A 26,123-nucleotide genomic window follows, 5' to 3' on the forward strand; every position below is an offset into this window, starting at 1 on the left:
AATGGTTGTGTTACCATACACACTGTAACGAGAGTGATCACTTAAGGTGGGCTATTACCAGCAGGAGAGCGGGGGTTGGGGGGAAACCTTTTGTAGTGATAATCAAGGTGGGCCATTTCCAGCCGTTGACAAGAACGTCTGAGGAACAGTGGGGGGGTGGAGGGGGGGAATAAACCTGGGGAAATAGTTTTACTTTAAGTAATGACCCATCCACTCCCAGTCTTTATTCAAGCCTAAATTAATTGTATCCAGTTGCAAATTAATTCCAATTCGAAAACAGATCACAAAGGAATACTTTGTGGTTTGTAGGAATCCTTGAAGGGCTGGAAGGAAAAATCATGATTAGCTTTCTCCAGAACACACTCTCTGAGGTACTGGGATTGGGATTACAGTTTGCTTCTCTTGGAGATTGAAAGGGTTTATTGAGTGACAGGGGCCAGAAGGAGAGAGTACAATAGCCCCAGACCTGTCATCTTTCAATTGCTAAGATGTAATAACAAAGTTATGTCTGCTACTAGGTAAAAAGGAACACTTATGAATAATGATTTTATATTTTCTTTGTTTCTAGACTTCTCTGTAAATTTAAGCAAGAAGAGAGCAGCATTTAATGGCATCAAAGCAGCTCTCAGAGGATCAGATATTAAATACAGCCTCAGATATCCTGCCATTTTCATAATGAAGATTCTGTGAAATACTTCAATATTCCATTGGATGCTTGGCAAGCAGTATTGGATTTGAGACCAGATCTCACTAAGGGAGATCTGCAGAAGAGAAGAAAGAGGGGAGATTTAATAGCTGCTTTCAACTTCCTGAAAGGGGGGTTCCAAAGAGGATGGATCTAGACTCTTCTCAGTGATGGCAGATGACAGAAACAGGAGTAATGGTCTCAAGTTGCAATGGGGGAGGTTTAGGTTGGATATTAAGAAAAACTTTTTCACTAGGAGGGTGGTGAAGCACTGGAATGCGTTACCTAGGGAGGTGGTGGAATCTCCATCCTTAGAGGTTTTTAAGGTCAGGCTTGACAAAGCTCTGGCTGGGATGATTTAGTTGGGGATTGGTCCTGCTTTGAGTGGGGGGGTTGGACTAGATGACCTCCTGAGGTCACTTTCCACCCTGATATTCTATGATTCTAAGGGTAACAGTATGATTCTCTCAAAAAGGAAAAGTAAATGGAGAGTATAGCCCTGAAGAAAAGGAAACTGTGATCGTGAAAGCCAAGCAATATTTGACATATTTGATATTTTAATAGTGTTCTAGAGTATTAGTTCTGACATGCAAGATATTTAGTATAGCTTGAGAATCAATACTTTCAATATATTGATAAGTCAATATAAAAATATCGATACATTCACAATAATTATATTACTCTTATCTCCTTTCCTTATATGCACTTATATTTATAACTATATCTATGTTGATTTATGTATTTAAATATGTACACGTAGCTATATAGTCACAATTATTTACTTTATTATTTGTGATTATTTGTATCACTTTGTATGGACACTTGTAATTTTTACATTTCTATCCTTATTTAACGTTATATATGTATAAAATATATATGGTAATAATATATTCATATTTGTTTGCACACATTATCATTTGTCACTTCATGTTTACCTTTTTCCATTAATCTGTTGAGGTAACTATTTATATACCATGTGCATATTAACATTTATATACTATATATACTACTTATGCATTCATATCTCTGAAGCAATAGGTTTCATTCATTTATATACTTGGAACATATACATATTTTGGTAAATATAGATATATTTCTGGGAGATTCCTAATTAATTTATATTGGGGGGGTGCAAGGGTCAGTGTAGGCATACGCCATCTGGGATCTGAACATGATTGTATTAGCAGTCTGGGGTGTTAAACATAAGGTGGGAGGTGTATGATTTTTGTTTGTTTGTTCTTAATAGACAGACACTCAAAGGCTTTTAATCTACTGGGCATCAATGAGCAGCTGAACAATCACTGATTCTTCATGAACTCTATTAAGTTTTGTTCCTGGAAAGTAGCGATACTTAATGAATCCTCCAAAAGAATCGAAAGTTTCAGGCACTTAAAATCAAATTGATGTCATATAGCTTTCCTTCAGGAGACCTATTAAAGGAATGAAGATGTACACAGAATTAAAAAACTATGGGTAGGACATGAATATCACTCCTCTTTCAAATCCAGAAGCAGGGGAGTAGTAATGCTAATCCACAAGAGCCTAACTTTTCAATTTACTCAGTCATGGTAAAAGCTGGAGGGCAGATTCATAATAATTGAAGGCATTTTCAATACTAAGAGATTAATTCTGGAGAGTGTATAGAATCCTAATGATGGAAATGCAGACTTTCTTGCAGAAATATCTGATTTTATGTCCAGCAGAGCAGATGTCCCAGTGTTATTAGGATGAAATTGGAATGCTGTCATGGATGATATCATAGACAAAGCGCAGTGCTCTAGGTGAAAATCTCAGGACATGTTGGCACACCATCCATTATCCCTACCAAAGGATATTAGACTACTGGATACTTGGAGACTGAAGCATCCTATGAAGCATGACTATGCATATTTCTCCACCTCATGTATCCTATTCCAGATTAGATATAACGAAATCTAAGGTGCTAGCTTCTGCATGTCTGGAGGTGTAAATTGGTAGTATCATCATCTCTGATCATGCTCGAATTCAGTGGTGGGCAACCTGCAGCCCACGGCCACACGCGGCCCATCAGGGTAATCTGCTGGTGGGCCGCCAGTTTGTTTACATTTACACTGTCACCCACAGCTCCCAGTGGCCGTGGTTCACTGTTCCCGGCCAATGGGAGCTGCAGGAAATGGCATGGGCAACAGGGATATGATTGCCGCCGCTTCCCACAGCTCCCATTGGTCGGGAATGGAGAACTGCAGCCACTGGGAGCTGCGGGTGGCCATGCAAATGTAAACCAAATGTCTGGCTACCTGCCAGAGGATTACCCTGGCAGGCCACATGCGGCCCGCAGGCCACAGGTTGCCCATCACTGCTCTAATTTCTCTTCACATAGATTCTGGCCAAAGTGCTACAAGATCCTCAAGTCGGAAGTTAAACACACATTTACTTAGAGACTCTAAATTTCTTCAAATGATTGAAATGTCAACCATCAACTTGTTGAAGGAAAATAAAAAAGCTGTCTCCTCTACTAGAATGATATGGGAAGCACTGAAGGCAATCTTAAGGGCAGAATGCATAAAATTCACATCTGAAAAGAAGAAAGGAACCTATTACTTAATTCTTGGTAGAGAAGCTTGGTAAATTTGGGGGGGGGCAAAAAAAACCACCCTAAAGTAGACCCCCAAAATAATGAGCTCCTGCACTTTCTCACTACCCCAAAATACAAATACAATGAATATATGTTTACCTGGAACAAATTCATTCTTACTAGAGTTGAACAAACACATTATGAAGGGGGGGGGGGAAGAGGGATAAAGCAGGCAAACTCCTAGAGAGGAAAAATACAATGACTTCAGCCAATAACTCTATATCCTCTTTGCTGAAGGACAATGGTCTTTCTGTTCAAAACATGATAAAATTAACAGAAAATTTAAAGATCTTTAATGATAACCTTTAAACACCATGGTGAGTTCAGCTGCAAACTATATGACCAATACATTCTCACTACATCAAACTGATTATATGAAGGAAGATATCTCTCTACTAGAAGATATGCAGGCAATTGGTTCACTCAACTTGGGCAAAGTTCCTGGTGCAACGGCTTTCCAGCAGAATTTTATAAGACCTTAATCAATTAGTACTGATACTGTCAGAAGCCTTTAATGAAATATTTATCACGGGACATGAGAACAATGATGATTACCCTAATTAAAAAAAATAGGACATTAATCTAGAGTTTAAGAGAGGAGAGAAATATACAGATTCTTGGGGCTCATAGGAAAAATCAACAACAGGACATTTTGGAAAACACTGTTGGTAAATATGAAGAACTGACTACAGAAGATAGCAATTTTATTGGTGCTCACTCCGGATATGACACTGTTCCTGTTAGAATGACAGAGAGAGAGACTGAGGATGTAAAATCTAAATCTGAAATGAGTGCTTCTTAAAGGAGGACAAGTAAACAGTGCTGTTGTGTACTTAACAGCAACCATAGCTTAAGAATACTCAAGAATGGAAATGGGAGGGTGCCAACATAAGAAAGGATGAAGGTACATTATTTTTCCTTTTAGATTTGTAGCATTCTAAGGCACATTTAGAAACATCTAGAAACACATTTATTATCATCTTGAAAAATAGGGAACAGTCCCTAAGTCTATTTATTTCAGCTATTTGTAAAGGTCAAGATGCAACACACTGTCCTTTTCCTTTTAAAAGATCCCAATCAGTCTCAATCCGTTTGATTCTACCCTTTTATTTGGATTATGAATTGACATACCTTCACAGGCAGGAAACTTATCTAAAATATAGCTGTCTTCTAGATGAGACATAAGACTAAACCCCCATTTTCTATCTTAAATGTTGTGAAGTGATACTGTGTACTCTTCAACAGCTACTATACTTTCACCCTGAATATTCTCAAGTTTTTAAAATTATATAGAGCTTTGGTATCCTTCAAGATGAAAGGTGCTAAATAAATGTGAGCTGTTATTACTATAAAAGAATGTCATTTAGCTATATTTATGCTGTTTTCCTAGTACCAATTTAGCACTGATTTTGAAATATATTTTTAAAGCCTAATTATTAGAGACTATAACTTTTCTCTCATATTATCTTTCACAAAGATGCACTTTTGTCTGGCAATATTAACCAGAATCTACCTTCATTAAGTCTTGCAGGCTCGTAGATAGTTTAACATTTTATTTGATAGCAGCAAAGGGTATAATAAAATATAGATTCTCCATTGTGCAGAGCACACATCACCTTCAACAACATAAAAGGAGTAAACCAAAGAGACAAGCCAAGTGACAGTAAAGCTGTAGTGCTGCATCACTAAGACATACCTGACTGCCCATTTATGTAGTCAATTGCTTCTTTAAATAGCTATAATCTAGTACAGAGGTCCTATAGATGATGGATTTGATTCACCCATGGGTTTTGCTAACTACTGCCAGTGTAACCTAAGCTGGGAAGGTGCCCAGTAGCAGAAAATTGCCTACAACTCGCCCCCTCCAATCTCATATTCCAAAGTGGTGCAAGCAACCAGAGAGAGGGTTTAGCAATCTTCTCTGGATTTATTCCCCTGGGATTTGGGCTAGTACTCCTAGTCACATCATTGGAGTTCCATGTGTAATCAAGGAGACAATAGACCATTGTGCCATCACAATGTGCCACCACATTGTGCCTCCAAACATTAGCTTTGGATATGAGCAGTTAGATTTTCATTATAATCTCCTTCAGGAGAATTATGGAATGGGTAATGGTCTTCAAGATACCTCAGGAAACAAGCCACCAAGTTTTTTGTTTGCTGATACTTTCTGGTGTATTGCAGCTTTACAGGTTCTATCAGGCTCAATCAATTATTAAAAAATAATCAATATTGCCAGATGTTAAAGCTGTAAAAAAATAAGCATTGAAAAGATTATAAGCAATAAATTCCCAATGCTTAATTAGGCTGACCATTACTGTGCAGGTATATGTGAGTGAACAGGAACATTCAATACACAGATAGAAGAAATCATAAGTCCAGGCAAGCTTAAAATCTCCAGTCTACCATGTTCAGTTTTGACTTTAGAAGCTTAATTTACACTGGTCAGAGAGTTCCCCTAAAGAATTCAGCCTGTGTAAAGGGAATCTCTGTTGTCATAAAGCTGTAAAGGGAATCTCTGTTGTCATAAAGGAAATCCTTGAGAATTAGGGAGCTGTGACTGGTTTCTGAGAGCCTATCCTCTCCAGTGTACCTGGGAAGAGCTGTTGCTGCCTCTCCTGTGCTGCATGAGGCATTGAGCCAGTCATGTCCACCACTGCCTCTGGACTGAGAGGAAAGTTAGTTGTTCCAGCTCCTCCCCTACCTGCTTTTCAAAAAAAAAAAGGGGGGAGGGACAGCAAGCAGAACTGAAGAAATCCTCTCAGTATATGCCATTTTAATCTCTCCCCACATGTGACCTTATGAGCATCCCAGTGTCAGATGGCCAAGAGCTCCCTGGCATGTTGCAATGAGTTCCAGCTGTCCTGAACAATCCAGTGGACTCTAGTTCACTGTTGTCATAATCTGTATCTAAAAGGGGTCATGCAAAATATCATTGGAAAACTAATAACTCACTGTAATTATGCTTCTTAAAATGTGTTTGAAAAGTCATGCATAAGCCCAGGCTGACCTAGACAAAGCATTTGAATTAGTTTGCTTGACCAGCTGGCTTGTCAGGCAGAGAGAGTGAAGATACATTTATATAAAAGGTAAACAAAACCATCAAGCTAACAAAAGGAGGAGGTAACGACTCAAGTATCACCAGCAGATAAGGAACCAGCATGAAGTCTTCATCAGATTTCATGGCATCGCTTCCCAGAAGGAGGAAAAAACTTTATTTAAGAACACATTTCAATGGCATACTGGACTATAAAGACAGGGTGTCTGAGGCTCAAATGATAAGTAATTAAATCAATTGATTGTCTACTGTATAACTGTATTATAAAAGTGTATCAAGTAAGGTCTTTTATAAAAGCTAATGACACACTAGTGATTAATGTCACTGTGAAATGTATGTATTAATACTATATGAGTAATTATGGATACTCATTGATTGATATTATGCTTTAAAATCTGTGACCAATCAAAGGGAGAAAAAGGTTTTCTCCCAGACAGGAGGGAAGGCAGTTAGCTACCTGTCTCCAATTAAATTAAGCAAGATGTGATCAAAACAATGGAATTCCCAGTTATATAAAAATCAGCAGAGAGGTGGGAAGTCCACAGGAAGGGAAGAACAACTTGAGGTCATCTTGAGTCTGGGGAAAAAAACTGAGTTTGGGAAGATATAAGGAGAAAGAAGACACCATCCTGAAATCCATCACTGGACAGACACAAGGTGCTGGAGCTCTTGAAAGCTGAGAAAGATGGACCTTTCAACCAAGGGGGTTGAAGTTTCTGGGAACTGAATATAGGTGGGAAACATACTTAGGCAAGGATCTTTCACCTAGGAAGATAAGAGAAACTAGCATCTTGTACTTCTGTGGAAGTTCCCAACTGAGAGAATGTCAGCGATGGCTGGAAAGGAAAAAGACTGATAAAAAAATCAACTTTGAACCAAGGCTGTAGCTTGTTAAATCTTAATCACTAGAAAGCATACTTTACATTTATTTGCTTGTAACTATTTTTCCCTTGTACTTGAATTCACTTAAAACCTCTCTTTTGTTGATAAATTTGTTTTACTTTTAATCTATACTAAGCCAGTGCTGTATTTGAATATAAATGTTGTTTTCCAATTAAGGCAACAAGTTGTTGTGCTTTTGTCCCTTTAAAGGAGCAATGGACCTTATGACTCCTCTGAATGTTTCAAAAAACGGCTAGGCATTCCAGGGCAGATGGTTTTGGGAAAATTCAGGATTGGGGGTGTATTGGGGTCACTTGGCTAGTAGGAACCACAGCTGGTGAAGACCAGAGTGTGGTTGTAGTGTAACTAGCAGGCTGCTGGAGTCAGAATTGCTGAACCAGGGCTGCTTAACCATAGACAATCCATAAATTCTTGTATACTGGCTGGGAGCATCCATACAGAGAACTACTGTAGCAGAGCGTTTTAAGGCACTCAAGGACAAGGAGTGACTCAACCTCTCACTGGTCTGGATTGTACTCCAAAACCTCACTTCCATTCCAGAGTTGGGAGAGTGGTATGAGTCTTTCTTCATCCCTACCTTCCCCCAAAAGTACACACAACTGCATGACGAGCAGCCAGGGGCAGAAAAGAAGCAGCAGCATACATTTAGTACTAATGTTCAAGGGCATTATCCAGTGCCAGGGAAAGGGCCAAGTGGTGAACTGACCCTCCTACACTAGCCTTCAGTGTGCAACAGCATTTACCCTAAGCCCTGCTAATAATATATCAACAGTGTCTTGCTGCTGTTACAGCTGTACTGTACTGCTAACAAATAACCTGTAAATCTATATTTTGTGAGTCAAATTGCACTGGTTAGTCAAATTTCCCTATGAATGGCTTGTGTACTTAATTTCCTTGATTGCACGAGTGGCTGGTAGGATCCAGTCTCTGCCCAATGCAGCAGAAAATCACATTACAATACAATAGGATTACTTGCCCTCATGGGATTTCTTTACACCATTTCAACACACACAAATTCTTCCTTTGTAATGAATTTCAAAAAGGTCATCACTGGTTCTTTCATATGAGAAGATTGGTCTAGTCTTTTTTAGCTGCTAGAGCACTTTAAACAAGTGTATTCTGAGCATTTTTCATTCTTAAGTTCCAGTCACTGCTCTCTCACCAAGTTCCCCTTCACTGGCTTCCAAGATATAGCAGATTGTTTTGAAATGTGAGCACCAAGAGTCTGTACTTTGGCCTGCAGGCCATCCATCCACTGACTAACATGTTTCATTCAGCCTTCAACTTTATTTTCAAATAATGACAAAGGGCTGTACAGAGAGTTCATTTCTGAGTTTACTAACTACTAATGATAATGCTCTATCAAGCTATTCATCTAAGTACTTAGTATCAGAGCACTTCTTGTATTCACATAGTGCCTTTCATTTAAATAAATCCCAAAGCACTGTTTACACCTTTACCGATTTTGCATACTTCACACATACATGATTTTCTCTCTTGAACAGCACATGATGAAACAACAACAAATATGGGCAAGAAGGTAAGTGAAACTTTAGAAATGGCAGCTGAGTTCTACTATAAAGCCCAAAGGGGTTAGGTACCTGAGTCCTGTTTAATTCCAATGGGGTTTGGCCACCTAACTCCCTCTTTTGAAAATCCCAGCCAACCACTTTAATGAAACCATAGTAGTATCTTAGAGATGCACGGAGGCAAGCATGAGTAAATTCTGGAAATAAAAGGATACTCTGACACTTAGGTTTGTCTAGACAATCAGTTGATGCACAGCAAGCTGGGGAGTAAACCTACAGCACACGAGCGTGACACATGCTAACTGTCCATGTGGACCCTGCTACCATGCACTAAAAGTTCCCTAGTGCACACTGACCAGTTGCTGTTTGAAATCAGAGTAGATTAAAATGTACCAGGGAACTTTTAGTGCATGGTGGAATGGTCCACACAGATGATTAGTGCACGGCAGGCTAATGCACTGTAAATTTACGTTCCTGTTTGCTGCAAACTAACTCTTTGTCTAGCTAAGCCCTTACTTTAATAAATGCTGATGCTTCATACCCCTGTGATGAAGAGGGATAGCTCAGCTGACTAAGTCACAATGATGACTATGAAAAGATGTCCCAGTAACAAATAATTGGTGATTGGCATAGTATCCAACCCCTGCAATACACCCTTAAAATTCAATCTGTCAACTATATCATTATAATCCTTGCTGGGTATTAAGGTCATTTGAACTAGCAATCACTTATCCGAATAAATGAGACAGGCTTGTATAGCTCAGGAAGCTCAATTTGGGTTTAATTTTTGTTGTGAAAAATCAATACGAGTTTTAGCAGCATCTAAACAAGTAACTGAATGTTTATAAGATGAAATATAGCACAGTACTATAAATTAAATTAAATTCTTACATTTAATTAAATAATTAAATATTAAATTCTCAGGTACTGTCAGCAATCAAAATCAACATTAGATTTATTATTCTACTAAAATCACATGCTATTTTAATTGAACTTAAAAACAGACTAGTCAGTACTTTGGTAAGATCCTGGTGTAACTCATTCAAAACCAATGACAGTGAAGTATTTGTAGAATATAAAAAAGAATAACCAGCATAAAGATGAATTAAAGTGCTATCAGATAGCTATCCTATACAGCTATTATAAATTAGAATGCTGACTGGGCCTGCAACAGACCCTTGTGGGACTCCTTTAATAATAAAGTTTGGCAGAGAAATAAATCCATCTAATTTATCACATTGTTGTATGTTGAGGCAGATTAATTACAGCAGCAACACAAGGAACCCAAGTTAGCACCAAACTGGTATTTTATTTTTAGTTAAATACCACCAGGTTCTATTCAGTTCTCCTTACTAAAGCACAACTCCCACTGACTTCAATTCAATTTAACATCAATGGGTGTTTTGTCCGAGTAAGGAGTGCTAAATAAGGTAGTGAATAGATCTGTACGTAGTCTTCTGGGCTTGAGCCAAAGCCCACTGACGTCAATGGAAAATCTCCCAATGTCTTCAATGGCCTTTGGATCAGATATTTAGATCACAGATATTATACATTAACTGCATGTTCTTTTAAATAAGCCACTATGGCATCTATGAATCTGAATGCTAAATTAATCCTTTTCTTTTTCCTCACAAAGGATCTGAACCCTTTAAGCACCATCTGGACTGCTTCTCTGTGCATTTAGACTATGTTATGCATATCTGGCCTTCAAACACAGATCAGAAAAAAACTCTATTATAGGGTATGCAGCAGACACTCATTAAGGGCCCAATCCATTGCCCTCCAAAGTCAATATGAACTGAGTGTGCTATCTATAATAAAATCATAGATCCTTATTGCACTTGAGCTAGTCTGCGGAATGTTTATACATACAGTAATGTTGAAATGATTACAGTCCCTTACCTCCAAGACAAGCACCCATGGCCAATGAAAAGATTAGTGGTTTCACAGGCAGGTTAACATCAGGATCTTGACTCAGGTTGAGAAGCACAGGAATCTGTTATTGAAAAAAATATAAACAAAAAACACATGCATATATATATTGGTAACACTAACCATGAACTGAGTATCAACAAAATCCATTTAATTAAACAATTGAAAATGCCAACAAGAGCTAAGATATAACATTGGTGTGTTTACAAGCATAGAATTCTCCTCTTGCCTTTCGGGGACTTCCCAGTAGGAAGGCATTCCCTGCTAGAGCCGTCTTCACCATCTGAGCCAATGCCACAGTTCAGACATAAGACCCCAGCAATGCTTGATTGAATTAGGGCCTAGCAGTGCAGACATTTCCGGGCCATGATCTGAGACCTGGAGGACAGCTGACCTCTTAAGGACCCCTTAAGTGTCCCCTGTGGAGGGGAGGCAGAGGAACAGATGCAGATCCAGCACAATAACACCCAGAAAATAGTTTTCTGTTAGGCATTCATGGCCAGATCACAGACTCTTTATGACACTCCCACTAGTGAATCCAGTCCTTTATTTGTAGTGTGACAGTTGAGGCATTATTGATGGGCTTTAGCCCCATTTGTTCCTAATGACCTGTTGCCACTGCTGATTGAGGCCACTGAAATCTACTAGAAACAAGAAGCCATACTAGGAAAGTACTTGATCCTTTGTACCTTTTCTAGAGACAAACATACATTACAATGATGGAAAATAAGAATAAAAATCTTGTAATTTTCTTAAATTAAAAGGGGGCAACCACATTTTAAAATCTTGTATAAACTATATTTAATACCTTGTTAGAAATTCGAACGTATATTTTTACCCCACCAGTTTTATTGTTATCTACTTATTTGACAAATTGATTTTTCCTTCAGTTAGAAATGCTGTGACTTATTCTTCTTATTAAGAGTCTACTTAGTCTGTCAAAAACATCAGTAGTGTCATCCTTCTGAGAACAAAAGAGACAGCAGGACTGGATTGTTTATCTTTAATTCCCTCAGATGGCTGCTTTTGCAGCAGAGAAGAAAATATTGAAAAGTCATGCATTATCAATAGATATTTTTGTCTCAGTGATGGAGTGCTGTCTCACATATATTTTTTTCTTTTAAAGGAACTTGGAATTCAACATATAATCATCACCAAACAATAACTGTTATAAGTCAAATTTTGGGTCTGACATACTATAACCTTCCACATTTCTGAAAAGTATTTCTCCTGGGTTTAGGATTTTAATGTAGTGAACACATATCTTTTGATAACAACAGCAACTCTCCACAAGCAATGCTGCATCTTGAACTTGAACTTTCATTAACTGGATTGGAGTTGAAAAAGAAATAGTCAATTAAAGTTCCAGAATTCCAGTTCAAAATATTTTACCAAGCCAAGGAATGCCCCAAGTTTTGTGCAGACATCATAAACTACCCTGACTGACACACACAGAGTACAGAGTCTCATGAAAAGACTAATTCTTAATGCCCCCAAAGGAAAGTTGGATAAAACAAAACCACATTGTTTCAGTTCCATCCCAGTGTTTCCTCATTCCAATGACACTGAATAGTGTACGTAGGAATCAAACATCTTGCACTTCAGCAGTAACTCTTGGAGGGTGTGGCAGGGTCCCACTCTCTCATGCCTCTTCTCAAATCTACAAACAGCTCAGAGACCTTTTTCTAGTAAAACATCACGTGCAGTTTATTTACAATATTGTTTTCCACCACCCTCATACACTATATGGCCTTACATATATAGGCCTAGGGAGCCCTCAGCTCCTGAGACAAGGAGGGAAAAGTAACTCCCTCCCATCCTCTTCCTTCCTTTTATATCATCTGCCTAATGGTCTAAGTAGCCTCCTAGTTCTCCTCAGCACATCCATTAGGCACAGCCCTGATAATTGGCTCTGCTCTGGAGTCATTAATTAAAGCTGCAGTGACAAGAGTGCTGGCTCATCTACTGTTGCCTTGGTCCATAGGGCCTGATCCAAAGACCTCTGAAGTCAATGAGACTCTTCACATTTTCTTCATTGGCTTTTGGATCAGACCTTTCATCATTGGATGTCTCCTTTTTTAACAATGATATTTTACACAGGAGAAGTCAATGTATGAACTTGAATTTAAGAGTAGTGCTTCTCCATTTTCCCATTAAATAATATTTAATGTCCTTTGCATGTTAATCTATACAATTGTATGTGCTATGCATCAGTTTTGAACACACACTGAATGCTTAAAACCTCAATCTCATTTACAGATTCAATTAACCCAGTGCTGCAAATAGAGACAAACTATTAAATGATTGGAAGGAAATGTGGCATTCTAGGCTTCAATATATATATTTTTCAGATGAGGATTACTTATAAAACTGACTTTGAACCAAACTGTATATATTTACAAGGGTCTGCAACAAGTCAAGTTTGGTTATTACAAAACAGGATGCATTTGGCTAAAACAAACACAATACTGCTACCTTTCCCATATTTATTTTGTGTTCTTTGGAATTCAATAATGTTTTGAAATTTTTTAGCTACAACATAGTGCCCTTCAATAGAGGCAAAAGCCAGTGTCTATTTGTGTGTCAACCATATGCCAAAGCTTATGCTCATTTCTCCTACCCTCGAGAGGGTCTATGAACAGTACAGATAACAGTAGTTATATGAGAGCAACAATTTTATATCAGGAGTTTAACGTTTCTTGCTTTCAGCCCTTTCCTTGTTTTTATTGAGGAGAAATCTCTCCACTAATTTCTAGCGAGCTTGCTAGCTTTGCTGGAAAGTTTAACATGCTTTTGACATGATTTAGGGAAAATGAAGGATGGGGTTCAGCAGAGCAAAGCCAACTTCTCTTTGCCCTTTCGCTATAGGGCAAAGTGTCTGCCTGCAGATACTCAGACAGACGGTATGTCTGTGGAAAATAATTATTGCACCTGAAAATAAGAGGAGTGCCCTCAAACACATGCTATATTAAGGCAATCCCCTCACTAATCTTGATTCGATAGATATATAAACTGATGTACCCAGAAGAATCCAGGCATCTAACAGCTTTATATAAATGACACATTTAATTAAAATAGTGTCAGTTAAGAGTGTATTTATTTATACTGTATTATATGTTATGGTTAGTGCATGGGATGTGTCACATACATAAAAATAAAGCAAATATAAAAATGTGAAGATAAACATTTTCTTCACTGCTTTTATAACATGTATGATTATGCTGATATTAGTTTATGTGGAGTCAATTTTATAAATGTATGAAACACACATTGGGGTTGCTACATTGGTGTAAATAAAAAAAAAAACCTGTAGGAAATACCAACAAATGGGAATCGGCCTCAGGAAATAAATTCCGATCCAAGAAGTCTGAATCATTCTACAAGATGCAGTATGTCTTCATATTCCTCTCAGCTCTGTCATATAAAAGAAACCTGGGATGATGTCCCTAAAAACTAAAGGAAGATTGTAAAGCAGTGACTCTGAAGAAGATTTGGGGGACACAGTGGATAATCAGCTGAACATGAGCTCCCAGTGTGATGCTGTGGTCAAAAGAGCTAATGTATCCTGAGATGCATAAACAGGGGAATCTCAAATAGAAGTAGAAAGGTCATTTTACTCTCTGAATTTGGCACTGGGTGCAACCATTGCTGGAATACAGTGGTCCAGTTCTGGTGCCCACAATTCAAGAAGGATGCTGATAAATTAGAGAGGGTTAAGAGAAGAGCCACAGGAATTAATAAAGAATTAGAAAACATGCCTTATAATGACAGACTCAAAGTACTCAATCTATTTAGCTTAACAAAGGGAAGGTTAAGGAGTGACTTGATTACAGTCTAAAAGTCCCTACATAGGGAACAAATATTTGATAATGGGCTCTTCAATATAGCAGAGAATGGTATAACCCATGGCTGCAAGTTGAAGATAGACAAATTCAGACTGGAAATAAAGCATAGATTTTTAATGGTGAGAGTAATTCACCTTTGGAACAATTTGTCACAAGTTGTGGTGGTCTCCAGCACTGACAACTTTTTAATTCAAGATGGGATGTTTTTCTAAAAGATATATTCTAGGAATTATTTTGGGGGAAGTTGAATGGCCTGTGTTAGACAGAAGGTCTGACTAAATGATGACACTGGTACCTTCTAGACTCAGAATATGAACCTGACTGAACAGGTTTTGTGGGTTTCTTCAAACCCCCTTGCTGCAACTGGAATGGAGGGCACTAAGCAAATTATTGATTTTGGTTTGTGATTCAAACAAAGGATTGAAAGGGATCTCCCAGGTCATTGAGTCCAGTCCCATGCTATTGCAGGCAACTCTATCATATAATCCCATTTAAAAACTTATCAAAACTCCATTTTACAACTAGGTAGGTTGTTCATCTCCACTATTCCCATTAGGAGGTTGTTCCAGAACCACACTCCATTGATGGTTAGAAACCTTCTAATTTCTAATCTGAATTTGTTCATGGCCAGTTTGTTCCCATTTCTTCTCCTGCCAACATTGTCCTTTAACTTAAATAGCTTTTCACAGTTCCTGGCGTTTAACCCCCTGATGTATTTATAGAAAGCTATCATGCCCCCACTCAGCCTTTGTTTTGCTAGGCTAAACAAACTAACCTCTCTTAGTCTCCTTGAGTAAAACAGGCCCTCCATTTCCTTGATCATCCTTTGTTTTACATCATTTGCAAACAAAAATATCACAAAGTAGGCATACTCAAAACAGGGCATATTTTAAAAATTTGATAACATTTTTTCATACGATTTCCTTATCAAGTTTCCTAATTACCAAAGATAATTTTTTAAGCGGGAGCTTTAACTGTCCTTAACAGACACAATCTTCAATTTGATCTCACAGTGAAAAACATAATGATGATTGGTACATAATTTGATTCATAATTCAATTCATAATTTTTATGACAAAAACCAGTTACACATGTAGGATGTTGATTAAACTGTAAGATCAAGCAGAAGGAAAAGCTAGGGTGATGGGGAAAGCCCTCCTTGAAGCACAAATATAGAAAATGCATTAACATTGTGGCTGTTAAGCCATGGAGAATGTGGTAGGGAGGCAGTGAGGAAGAACTATGCAGCAGCTCCCTCAGAATTCTTTTTTCTACTCCAGGTAACTCATGCTGCTGCAGCAACAGCAGATCAATCACCCTTTGAAAGGGAGTGATGGGCATTCCTCTCTCAGCTGGCTCAGTTCTGATAGGTAGTGATAGAGTCCCCTCTCTCTCTTCCCACTGGGAAGCTAGAAACACTGCCAGTACTATCTAGGAAGCGTGGCTTCAGCTACCCCACAGGTCTGTGCCCAATGCCTGCATAGGGGCAGAAGGGAGGGTGGAAGGTACCATGTTACATCTCTCCTGTGCACTTGCAAAAGACTACACACAAGCTGGCCTGCACATACTTGATAATGGTATGTTCTTTGTTCAAGGGGTTGGTTTTTTTAGACCTTAATTTTATATCATGTTAATTCTTGGTACATATTTTTCTAAGAATTACACACTGTGTGTGTTTGGAATGAAAAGTGCACACACTGTTCAGAATGTGTATTCATGGGAAAATGTATCTGTAGTTCTCAAAACTGTCAATGTCTCATTAAGGACAGTCTGTTTCTGCAGATTGCTAGGGTCCAGTCTTACACTTTTACCAGTGGACTGGAATACTGAAGATTGAACAGAACACTCTGGTAAAATAGAAGACAAAGGGAGATCCAAAAATAAAGTGACATTGAAGACATTAGTACCTGTGAAAAATACAGCACTGAAAATGAAGAGCTCCTATCAGTTTTAGAGATTAAAAGGTGCTAGGTCAAAATCAGTCTGGTTTCTAACAATGAATTGTCAAGTTTCAGTCACCTTGCCAGCGATATAGTGTGGGAGATGGAGACTATCAAATGTTTTAAGGAAGAATTTGTCAATGGAAGATATCAGAATTTGGCAGAGCATAAAGCTACCCCACGGGTCATGAATAACGAAGTAAACAAGATTATATACAGGTTGGGAATTTGGCTACACTACAAAGCTAATAGCATGAGAAGCGACTTCTAGTTTCCAGCACAGCAGAATAATGAAACACTAAGATAAGGACATTGGATAATAAATTGTAAAAAGGATAAACAACTATTGTATATATATATGACTGTATAATCAGAAATAAAATGCTTTTACCAGCAACTGTCTCAGTTGTGCTGCAAGCCAGCCTGCTAACAGCGACAAATGGTGACCCCGACGTGATAGGAATTCCATGAGTTCGGCACCACGTCCAGAGTAAGAAACAGCAGGGACCGCCGCTGCCGGTGTCCTCAATTTAACGGAAGAACCGGGACGCCCAATTGAGGTGAGGGAGCTCCCCACTATTAAAGGTGAGCGGCGGGGGACATCTCTCATAATGGGAGTCGCAGCATCTGCAGATGAGCAGGCCGTATTCAAGGTCTTAAGCAATCTGCTCAGTAACCAGAAAGAAAAATTTTCCCCGGAAGCTCTTCAAAAACTGCTTCGGTGGGGAAGGCGACGGGGTTTTTTGGTTACTGCAAAGAATGTATTTGATTTTACGGTATGGAAGGCGTTGGGGGAGGACATGTGGGATTCAGTGGGTGTTGGGAATAAAGAGGCTATTGCGTTAAGCCCTACCTGGCGAATAGTTCATCGAGCCGTTACAAATGCGGCGGCTCAGGCTGGAGCCCGTACCACGCTACGTGAGGCGCTTGGGTCGCCCCCTAAAGGGGTGTTCCCGGCCGGGGCGTGAGACTTTTTTGGGAAAACAACACCCACGATCCCCTTGGTACCCCCAGAGGCTGGTGAAGTGCCACTACCTGGAGATGCCGATTGCTCCGGTAATGAAGAACCAATGGCAGTGGATCAATCAGGTTCAGAGGGACAATCTCCCCAGGGCAAGGTTGTTTCTGTGCCTGAGAAATCCGGGCTATATCCTTCGGTGGAGCATCCTTCGGTTTTACCGTCGGCCCCTGTTGCACTGGTTCGGATTACTGATTTTCCTGAAGGGGGAGAATTTGGTGACCTGACGCAGGAACAAATAATTCGCCGTTTGTACAAGGAGGGCAGTAAGGCTCAGCAGATAATGGACGAACTAGATCGAAAGGAGGGTAGACCAGCGGGATCATCACAGTCACAGTTATTGAAACAGCTACGGGATCAAGGCATACCAGATCCTTCGCAGTGGCCTCATGTTTGCAAATTATGCGGATATTATGACTGTACGGAACATCTCACATGGGAAGGAGCCTTGACGACAACAGCAGAGGAAGACTACCGTAAACTTTTGAATCCTATTACGCGACCGGTCCGACCAAAGGCAAAGCCTCTGCCGCCTGAGTACTCTCCAGTCAAACGAGAACAAGGGGACAGAGGGAGAGGGGTGATTTGGAGAACAGAGGGAGAAAGGAGAGAAGGATCACCTGATCCAATTAAGAGGTGGCATGGGTTGATAAAGGATGCTATTATTGAAGGGGAATTCTTGGATGCTATGCCAGCTACGTTCCCAGTTTCAGTATCACAGACCGGGGCTAGAACATGGGTACCGTTAGATTGGAAACTAATGAGGGAAGCCCAAAAGGCTATTATGGCATATGGGCTAAAAAATGCGTATGTACAAGCATTATTGGAGCAAATGTTTTCAGGGCAGGCTATGTGTCCTTTTGATCCACAAAAATTTGCTGACATGCTATTAACACCCACACAGAGATTATTATGGAAAGATTCTTGGAAAAAGAAGGCTGAGCATGCGGTAGTGACTAATTTAGATAAACCCCAGGGCGACCCTCTCCAGGCAGCAACATTAGACATGCTGTTGGGAGAGGGGCGATTTGAAGATCCTCAGGTACAGCGCGATTGGTACCCCAAATATTACAACAGTCTCAACTTCTAGCATTGGAGGCATTTAAGGAGCTCCCTGATTTGGGCACCCCTTCACCCCCATATTTAAAAATCACGCAGGGTATGGGCGAATCCTTTGCCCTCTTCTTGGATCGTCTAAGAACGGCATTGGATAGGGCCCCTAATTTAACACCAGAAGCCCAATCGGCACTAGGATTAGATTTAGCTCTCCAAAATGCTAATCCCACGTGTAAGAAGATTTTGGTGACTTTGCCAAAATCAGCCTCCCTAGTCGATATGACTGAAGCCTGCACTCGTGCCCCCTTGGTGGAAGAGGAGGATAAGGCAAAGATTCATGCACACGCCTTGGCGGTAGCCTTGAACACCTCTAAGCCGAATTGGCGAAAGGGAAGGGAGGGGGCGTGTTATCAATGTGGTATGATGGGTCATTTAAAATGAAACTGCCCAAAGAAAAGAGCACAAACGCAAAGCAGCTCACCCCCTGCCCCTTTTCCTGGGACCTGTAATCGATGTGAAAAATTTGGCCACAGGGCCACGGAATGCCGCTCTCGGTTTAAGAAGGATGGAACCCCATTGCAGGGGGCGGGAAACGCCTCACGGAGCACCAACCGGCAGGGCGTGAGGACAAACAATACTCCGGCTGCTTTGATGGCCTCCGCGGGGCAACCGCCGGCAGTGCCGGAGTTGATTTGGCCACCACCACCGACTTTACATTAGAGAATGATGAGGTAAAACTTGTCCCTTCCGTGGCCTCTGGACCACTGGGGCATGGGCTAAGTGCGTTATTGATTGGCAGATCATCTTCTTCCCTTAGGGGGCTCTTTGTGCTTCCTGGGCTGATTGATGCTGATTACACAGGGAACATAGGGATTATGGTACGGGCACTCTGCCCGCCCATTACGATTATGGCCGGAACAAAAATTGCACAGCTAATACCTTTCTGTACGACTGTTCCCTCTGCATTACCTCAGGTGAGAGGGACCAGTGGGTTTGGGTCCTCAGACTCTACGCCACTGACGACAGCATTTGTTCTATCAATCGGAAGGGACTGTCCTACGCGTGTAGTTCAATTCAGAGGCCAAGATGGCTTTTTCTTTGAGCACCAAGTTCTTATTGATACAGGAGCGGATGTTACAGTGTTGCCCCTGCATGCATGTCCATCGACATGGCCACTGCAGCCAGTAACCACACCCCTTCAGGGTATCGGTGGGCAACGTAATCCCATGTTGAGTGAATTCTTTATTAACATTACTGATGTCACTGACCATACATTGATGGGGTCGGTTCGCCCTTATCTTGTTGATACAACTATTTGGTTATTGGGGAGAGATTGTTTAAGTCAGTGGGGAGTCACGATTAGCTCTCCGCCTTTCTAGTAGCGGCCACTGAGGAGCGGCCAACCCTTGCATTATCCTGGCGTTCTGATGAGCCGATCTGGGTTGCTCAGTGGCCGCTGCCAACAATTAAGCTTGCCACGTTAACGGAATTGGTGGCTGAACAAGTAAATCTCGGCCATCTGGAACCCTCCGTTAGTCCATGGAATACGCCTGTATTCACTATTCTTAAAAAATCAGGGAAATGGCGTTTATTACAGGACTTACATGCCATAAACGCCATCATAGTCGATATGGGCTCCTTACAACCTGGCCTACCTGCCCCGTCTATGCTCCCATCTGAATGGCCGTTACTTATTATTGACTTAAAGGATTGTTATTTTACCATTCCTTTGCACCCAAAGGACAGAGAACGCTTTGCCTTCTCTGTCCCGACAGTAAACCATGAGGCTCCTGCCCTTCGATACCAATGGAAGGTTTTGCCTCAAGGAATGAAAAATTCACCCACAATCTGTCAACTTTTTGTTGCATGGGCTATTCACCCTATTCGAACAAGGTATCCCCACTGGAAAATATATCATTATATGGATGATCTTTTGTTTGCGGCTCCTACAGCCTTTGAACCCTCTGTTATTGCACTGATTACTTCCCAATTAGCACAAGCAGGTCTTGTAGTGGCCCCGGAAAAGGTTCAAACCCAACCTCCCTTTTTATATTTGGGTCTTCGGGTTACTGATTGTACAGTACGTCCTCAACATTTGACATTTTCACCTCATGTCCAGACACTATATGATGCTCAGAAATTACTGGGTGAACTTCAGTGGTACTTCCGCCCACTTTGTGGTATCACAAATCATGATATAGCCCCTCTCCTTCCTCTATTACAAGGGGGGAGAAGTCCCGGGGATAAACGACAATTATCAGCACAACAGCGGGAGGCATTACAACGAATTGGTCAAAAGGTTGGAAATGGTTATTTGGGCAGATACAAAGAAAATCTGCCCTTTGTTGTAGCAGTTTTTAGTTTGGATTCAGTATTGGAAGCATTGTTATTTCAATGGGATGAAACGGATAGAGATTCGTTAATAGGGTTAGAATGGATATTTCCACCCTGTAAAAATATACGGACGGTGACTTCCAGAGTTGAAGCTATAGCTATGTTAATAATGCAAGCACGAAAAAGAGTAACTACCATGACAGGGATTGATCCGCACCAGATTTTGTTAACCTTTTCCCAAATGGTTATTACACAGTTGTTGATGTATGATACTACGTTTGCCATTGCCTTAGCTGATTATCAAGGCCAATTGAGCTGTCACTACCCGCCCCACCGTCTCTTTTCCTCCCCTCTGCAACTAGAAAGACACCTTATGAAGCAGGAAAAACCGGTAAAAGGAATAACGGTGTTCACTGATGCGGCGGGACGAACGGGAACTGCGGGGATGGTATGGTGGGATGGATGTGTTTGGGCCCATAAAAAGATTATTAGTGAAGGATCAGTGCAGATACTAGAACTTTTGGCCATACTTATGGCCTTTGAAAATTGGAGCAAAGAACCACTCAATGTTATAAGTGATTCCAAGTATGCTGTGGGCTTGGTGAATAAGTTGGAGAGAGCGATGCTTGGAAGAATTCACAACCCTAGATTACAACAAATACTTTTGCGTCTTTGGCATCGACTTGATGGGAGAAGGGACAGATATTTTGTGGGGCATTTAAGAAGCCACACGGGCCTACCGGGATACTTAAGTATAGGGAATGAGCAAGCAGACACTCTAGTAGGATCCGTGGTGGTACCGAATCAATTTGAGCAAGCCCGTCTATCTCATGAGTTCTTCCATCAGTAGGCAAGAGCTCTTATTTGACAATTTTCCCTACCCATATCTCAGACCCGGAGTATTGTGGCCTCATGCTCAGAATGTAATAAACTAGCCCCTGCTTTTCCTATTGGGGTCAATCCCCAAGGCTTAGAAGCATTAATATTATGGCAATCAGATGTTACTCAATATAATCCGTTTGGAAAACAGAAATATGTTCATGTATCTATAGATACTTTCTCTGGGGCTATTTGGGTCACGCCCCATGCTTCCACCAGTAGTAAGGATGTAATCAAACATTGGCAGGCATGTTTTGCAGCGCTAGGTGTGCCAAAAACAATAAAAACAGACAATGGAGCTGGGTATATTGCTAGGCGTACACAAGCCTTTTTGCAATTGTGGGGAGTAAACCATAAAACAGGGGTGCCGGGGAACTCTACAGGCCAGGCCATTGTTGAGCGCACTCATGCTACTTTAAAAGGAATGTTAGATAAGCAATCACGATGTGGGGAGGATGCTATACTGCAGACTCCCGCTGGGCAACTAGCGAAGGCTATATATGTATTAAACTGGCTCCAACCTATTAACACTGTTGATAACAGTAATAATGTTCCAATACAAAAGCATTTAGGGGGAACAGGGATGGAAAAGGAGCAGGAAAAACCAAAGGTAAAGTGGTTTGATTATGCCTCTCAACAGTGGAAAGGACCGGTACCGTTATTAACCTGGGGTCGGGGTTATGCTTGTGTCTCCCTTGACACAGGTCCTCGGTGGATACCTGCAAAGTGGGTCCGGCTCTGTATTACAGAATCAATGAAGGATGAAACTACTGCTTCTATGGATAATCCTATGGCCGCTATGGCTAGTCTCTTCTCTGCTTACACGCATTGATCCCCGTCAGAACGTATGGGTCACCTGGGCGAATCAGACAGGGCAATCTTCATTTTGTTTATCTATGGCAACACCCGCGGACCCTTTTAGTACATGCCTTATAGGTTATCCGAATATAGATTTAAATGGATATCGAGGGTACGTTAGCAATGATAGTGTTCTTTGCTCAAGTGATTTTAATGATACTAATATTAATAATACTTGTTATCGACTATATAATGGGACACCAGGGCAACAGTGCCCGGGGGTTGCTTGGAGTTTATTGCAAGGAACGCTAATAAATTTATTAAATCAATCACTGCTTAACCCACCCCAAGAACTCACATTATTAGGATCCTTACCCGCAACAATAAACGATACTCATAATCATTTTGTGGGGTGCATTGAATTAGGTGGACAATTCCATGTATTGTATTCTCAATATGGGTGGAAAATGAATGCTTCTATGTTTTCTAATATGCAAAATATTACGCCAATTGCCTCCTTTGTGGCGGGAAATTATTGTCAGCAAGGAGGGGCCAACCTAGGCTTACAATTGCCGCAAAAGGGTATATGGAATAATGGATCAGCAAAGGCATTACCACCAGGGACCTTTCTTATTTGCGGAAATCGCGCATGGCAGGGTATCCCTAGTTTTCCCATGGGAGGGCCATGTTATTTAGGCCGCTTGACACTGTATGCACCTAACTGTAATATGATTAAACACCAAAGCAATCGCACTAGGCGAGCATTGGAGGACTTTACTCCTGATTGTAAGGATACAATAACCTTTTGGGATACTCCTTCAAAAATATTTGCGGCATTTCTTGCCCTTGGTGTCGCTAGTGTAAAGAGTTTAGTTGATTTAGAGAAATTGGCTTGTTGGAGTATTAAGCAATTTAATCTAACCTCAGAAATATTAACTGCTTTACTAATGGATGTAGATAGTATTCGTCATGCAGTATTACAAAATCATGCTGCAATTGATTTTTTGCTGTTAGCCCATGGGCATGGATGTGAGGATTTTGAAGGTATGTGCTGCTTTAATTTGTCTGACCATTCTCATTCCATCCATGAATTACTAGCACGGTTAGAACAAAATCTTCATAAATTAGCAAAGGAAACCAATCCCTTATGGGATTGGTTGTCTAAATTTGGATGGCCCGGATGGCTAACTTCGTTGTTGCATATTATAATAATAATGGGATTTTGTATTTGTATTTTTTGCTTATGTGGTCCTTGTATAATCCAATGTATGCGTTGGGCTATATCTCGCATGGTTTCTGCTGCCTTTAAAAAAAACAAAAAGGGGGAGGTGTGGGAGATGGAGACTATCAAATGTTCTAAGGAAGAATTTGTCAATGGAAGATATCAGAATTTGGCAGAGCATAAAGCTACCCCACGGGTCATGAGTAACGAAGTAAACAAGATTATATACAGGTTGGGAATTTGGCTACACTACAAAGCTAATAGCATGAGAAGCGACTTCTAGTTTCCAGCACAGCAGAATAATGAAACACTAAGATAAGGACATTGGATAATGAATTGTAAAAAGGATGAACAACTATCGTATATATATGACTGTATAAACAGAAATAAAATGCTTTTACCAGCAACCGTCTCAGTTGTGCTGCAAGCCAGCCTGCTAACAGCGACAATATAGTTAATAGAAATTATTTATTACAGTATATTGAGAAAATAGTATTAAAAGTCAATGAAAACTAGGATTTATTTTGGCTACATTTTCAGTCCCGGGTAATAAAAGAAAAAAATATATAAACAGATGGCTCAACATATTCAGCTTACAAAACAAATCAATAAAAACAAGGAACATGATTTTTATTACCATTATATCACCTAACATTTTTAGGGGGAAACTCCCTGGCTATTGAATTAACAGTGCTAAGACAGCAAGCATTTAAAATGAAAAAAAAATAAAGCATTTAAGCAGGGTTGTTGTGGGTATATCCAACACACACACACACACACACACACACACACACACAAAGGAGAACAGGAGATTGAAAAATCAAGAATATTTTTGTGGAATGAAACAAATCAATTCTATGTGATTCACCACATACATTCTTCAAGCATAAACAGCCAGACACTGTCCAGCATGAAAAGCTTACAGTTCTGTACATAAAACACAAGAGATATTGAGTATCCACTCTCTGAACTAGTAGGCCCTACTCTTTTGTATCTGCCCTTAGATGCATATAGATACAGATACAGTGGTTTTCAAAATATTTAGGCTGCATAACCCTTTCCAAATAATGTAGTCTACTGTGAACTGCCATATGAGATAGGGTCATAATACACCTATGATTAGATTGCCAAATTTCATTTAATAAAATATTCCATTACAGGATTTTCCTTATATACCCAGTTGTTGAGAGCTCATGTACTCTAGTTTGAAAACCACTGAACCAAATAATTGTGGAGTTTTCTTGTGGTTGCTCTTTTTCTTACAACACATACCTATTACAAAGTTTAGACCAAACTTATTGGAATGTGTTGAAAACACACTTTATTGCTGAGCTGGATGGAAAGAAGCATATGGTTCTAAAACATTGACAAAATGCTGAATTCAACTGTCCGATCTTTTGTGATCTTACTTCCACAATTTTCCATCATTTTGTTAAAATGAATGTGACATCATCTCCTTTTAAATGTAGATTTGGGGTAGAAATCTGGATCTTCAATTTTAAATGCTTGAAGTGAACAAAAGAGTTTTAGGGTTACAATCTGTCAGCCAAATTTCAGCCTCCTCTTCTTGTTTTCAGCTCAACCACTGACCTTTGTATTTGGAATCAATCATATTTGTTAAGCAATGGAGAAATTCCATAGATTCACTTAATCCAATTTTTGTTTTGTTCTTGTGTGGCTCCTGTTCTTTGTCCCCATTTAGATCAAACCAGATTAGCCCCAATGATTAGAGCACTCAACTGGCATGTGGGAGACCCAAGTTCAATTCCCTCTCTCCCTAATACAGAGAGGGGATTTGAACTTCAGTTTCCCACACTGCAGGAGAATGCCCTTACTACTGGGCTAAAGGTTGCAAATGCAGACTGCCTCTTCCAGTGGGTTGGGCCTCTCTGATTCTCTCCTGTTGAAGCTGTTCCTTTTTTATATAAATAATTTAATAGGCATTGGAGCAGGGACTTGATCTTAGGTCTCCCAAATTCTAGGTTAGTACCCTAAGCACCAGTTTTTATAGAGTAGTTCTCACTCTTTCCTTGGCCCAAGGACTATTTATTGTCATATGAATTACTATGAAGTGCCACTATGGATTTAATGCAAGAATAATAAGATTTGAGAGCCAGATGCTTAAAAGGCCAAAAGCCCAGGGCCAGTGCAAAAATGCAAGTACAATGGTGCACTTAATTTCATACTTCATCATCATAATGGCATTTGCAAATCTGTTATTTGTATTTGCAAATTGCCACTGAGATGCCTAAATGGGATGAATAAGCCCAGTAATGATATTCACTGCCTCTAAGACGTGGGGACAATTGT

General features: G+C 40.1%; 1 protein-coding gene across 1 annotated transcript in view; it reads right to left on the bottom strand.

The window, feature by feature from the left end:
- Positions 1–26,123, bottom strand: part of OCA2 (OCA2 melanosomal transmembrane protein) — a 275,411-nt gene that overhangs the window by 67,998 nt on the left and 181,290 nt on the right. Inside the window, exon 21 of the mRNA XM_043492950.1 lies at positions 10,692–10,785. Within this exon, the coding sequence (XP_043348885.1) occupies positions 10,692–10,785 (94 nt within the window). The remainder of the gene's footprint in view (positions 1–10,691; positions 10,786–26,123) is intronic.

The sequence above is a fragment of the Dermochelys coriacea genome, chromosome 1, assembly GCF_009764565.3.
Source record: "Dermochelys coriacea isolate rDerCor1 chromosome 1, rDerCor1.pri.v4, whole genome shotgun sequence".
NCBI lineage: Eukaryota > Metazoa > Chordata > Testudines > Dermochelyidae > Dermochelys > Dermochelys coriacea.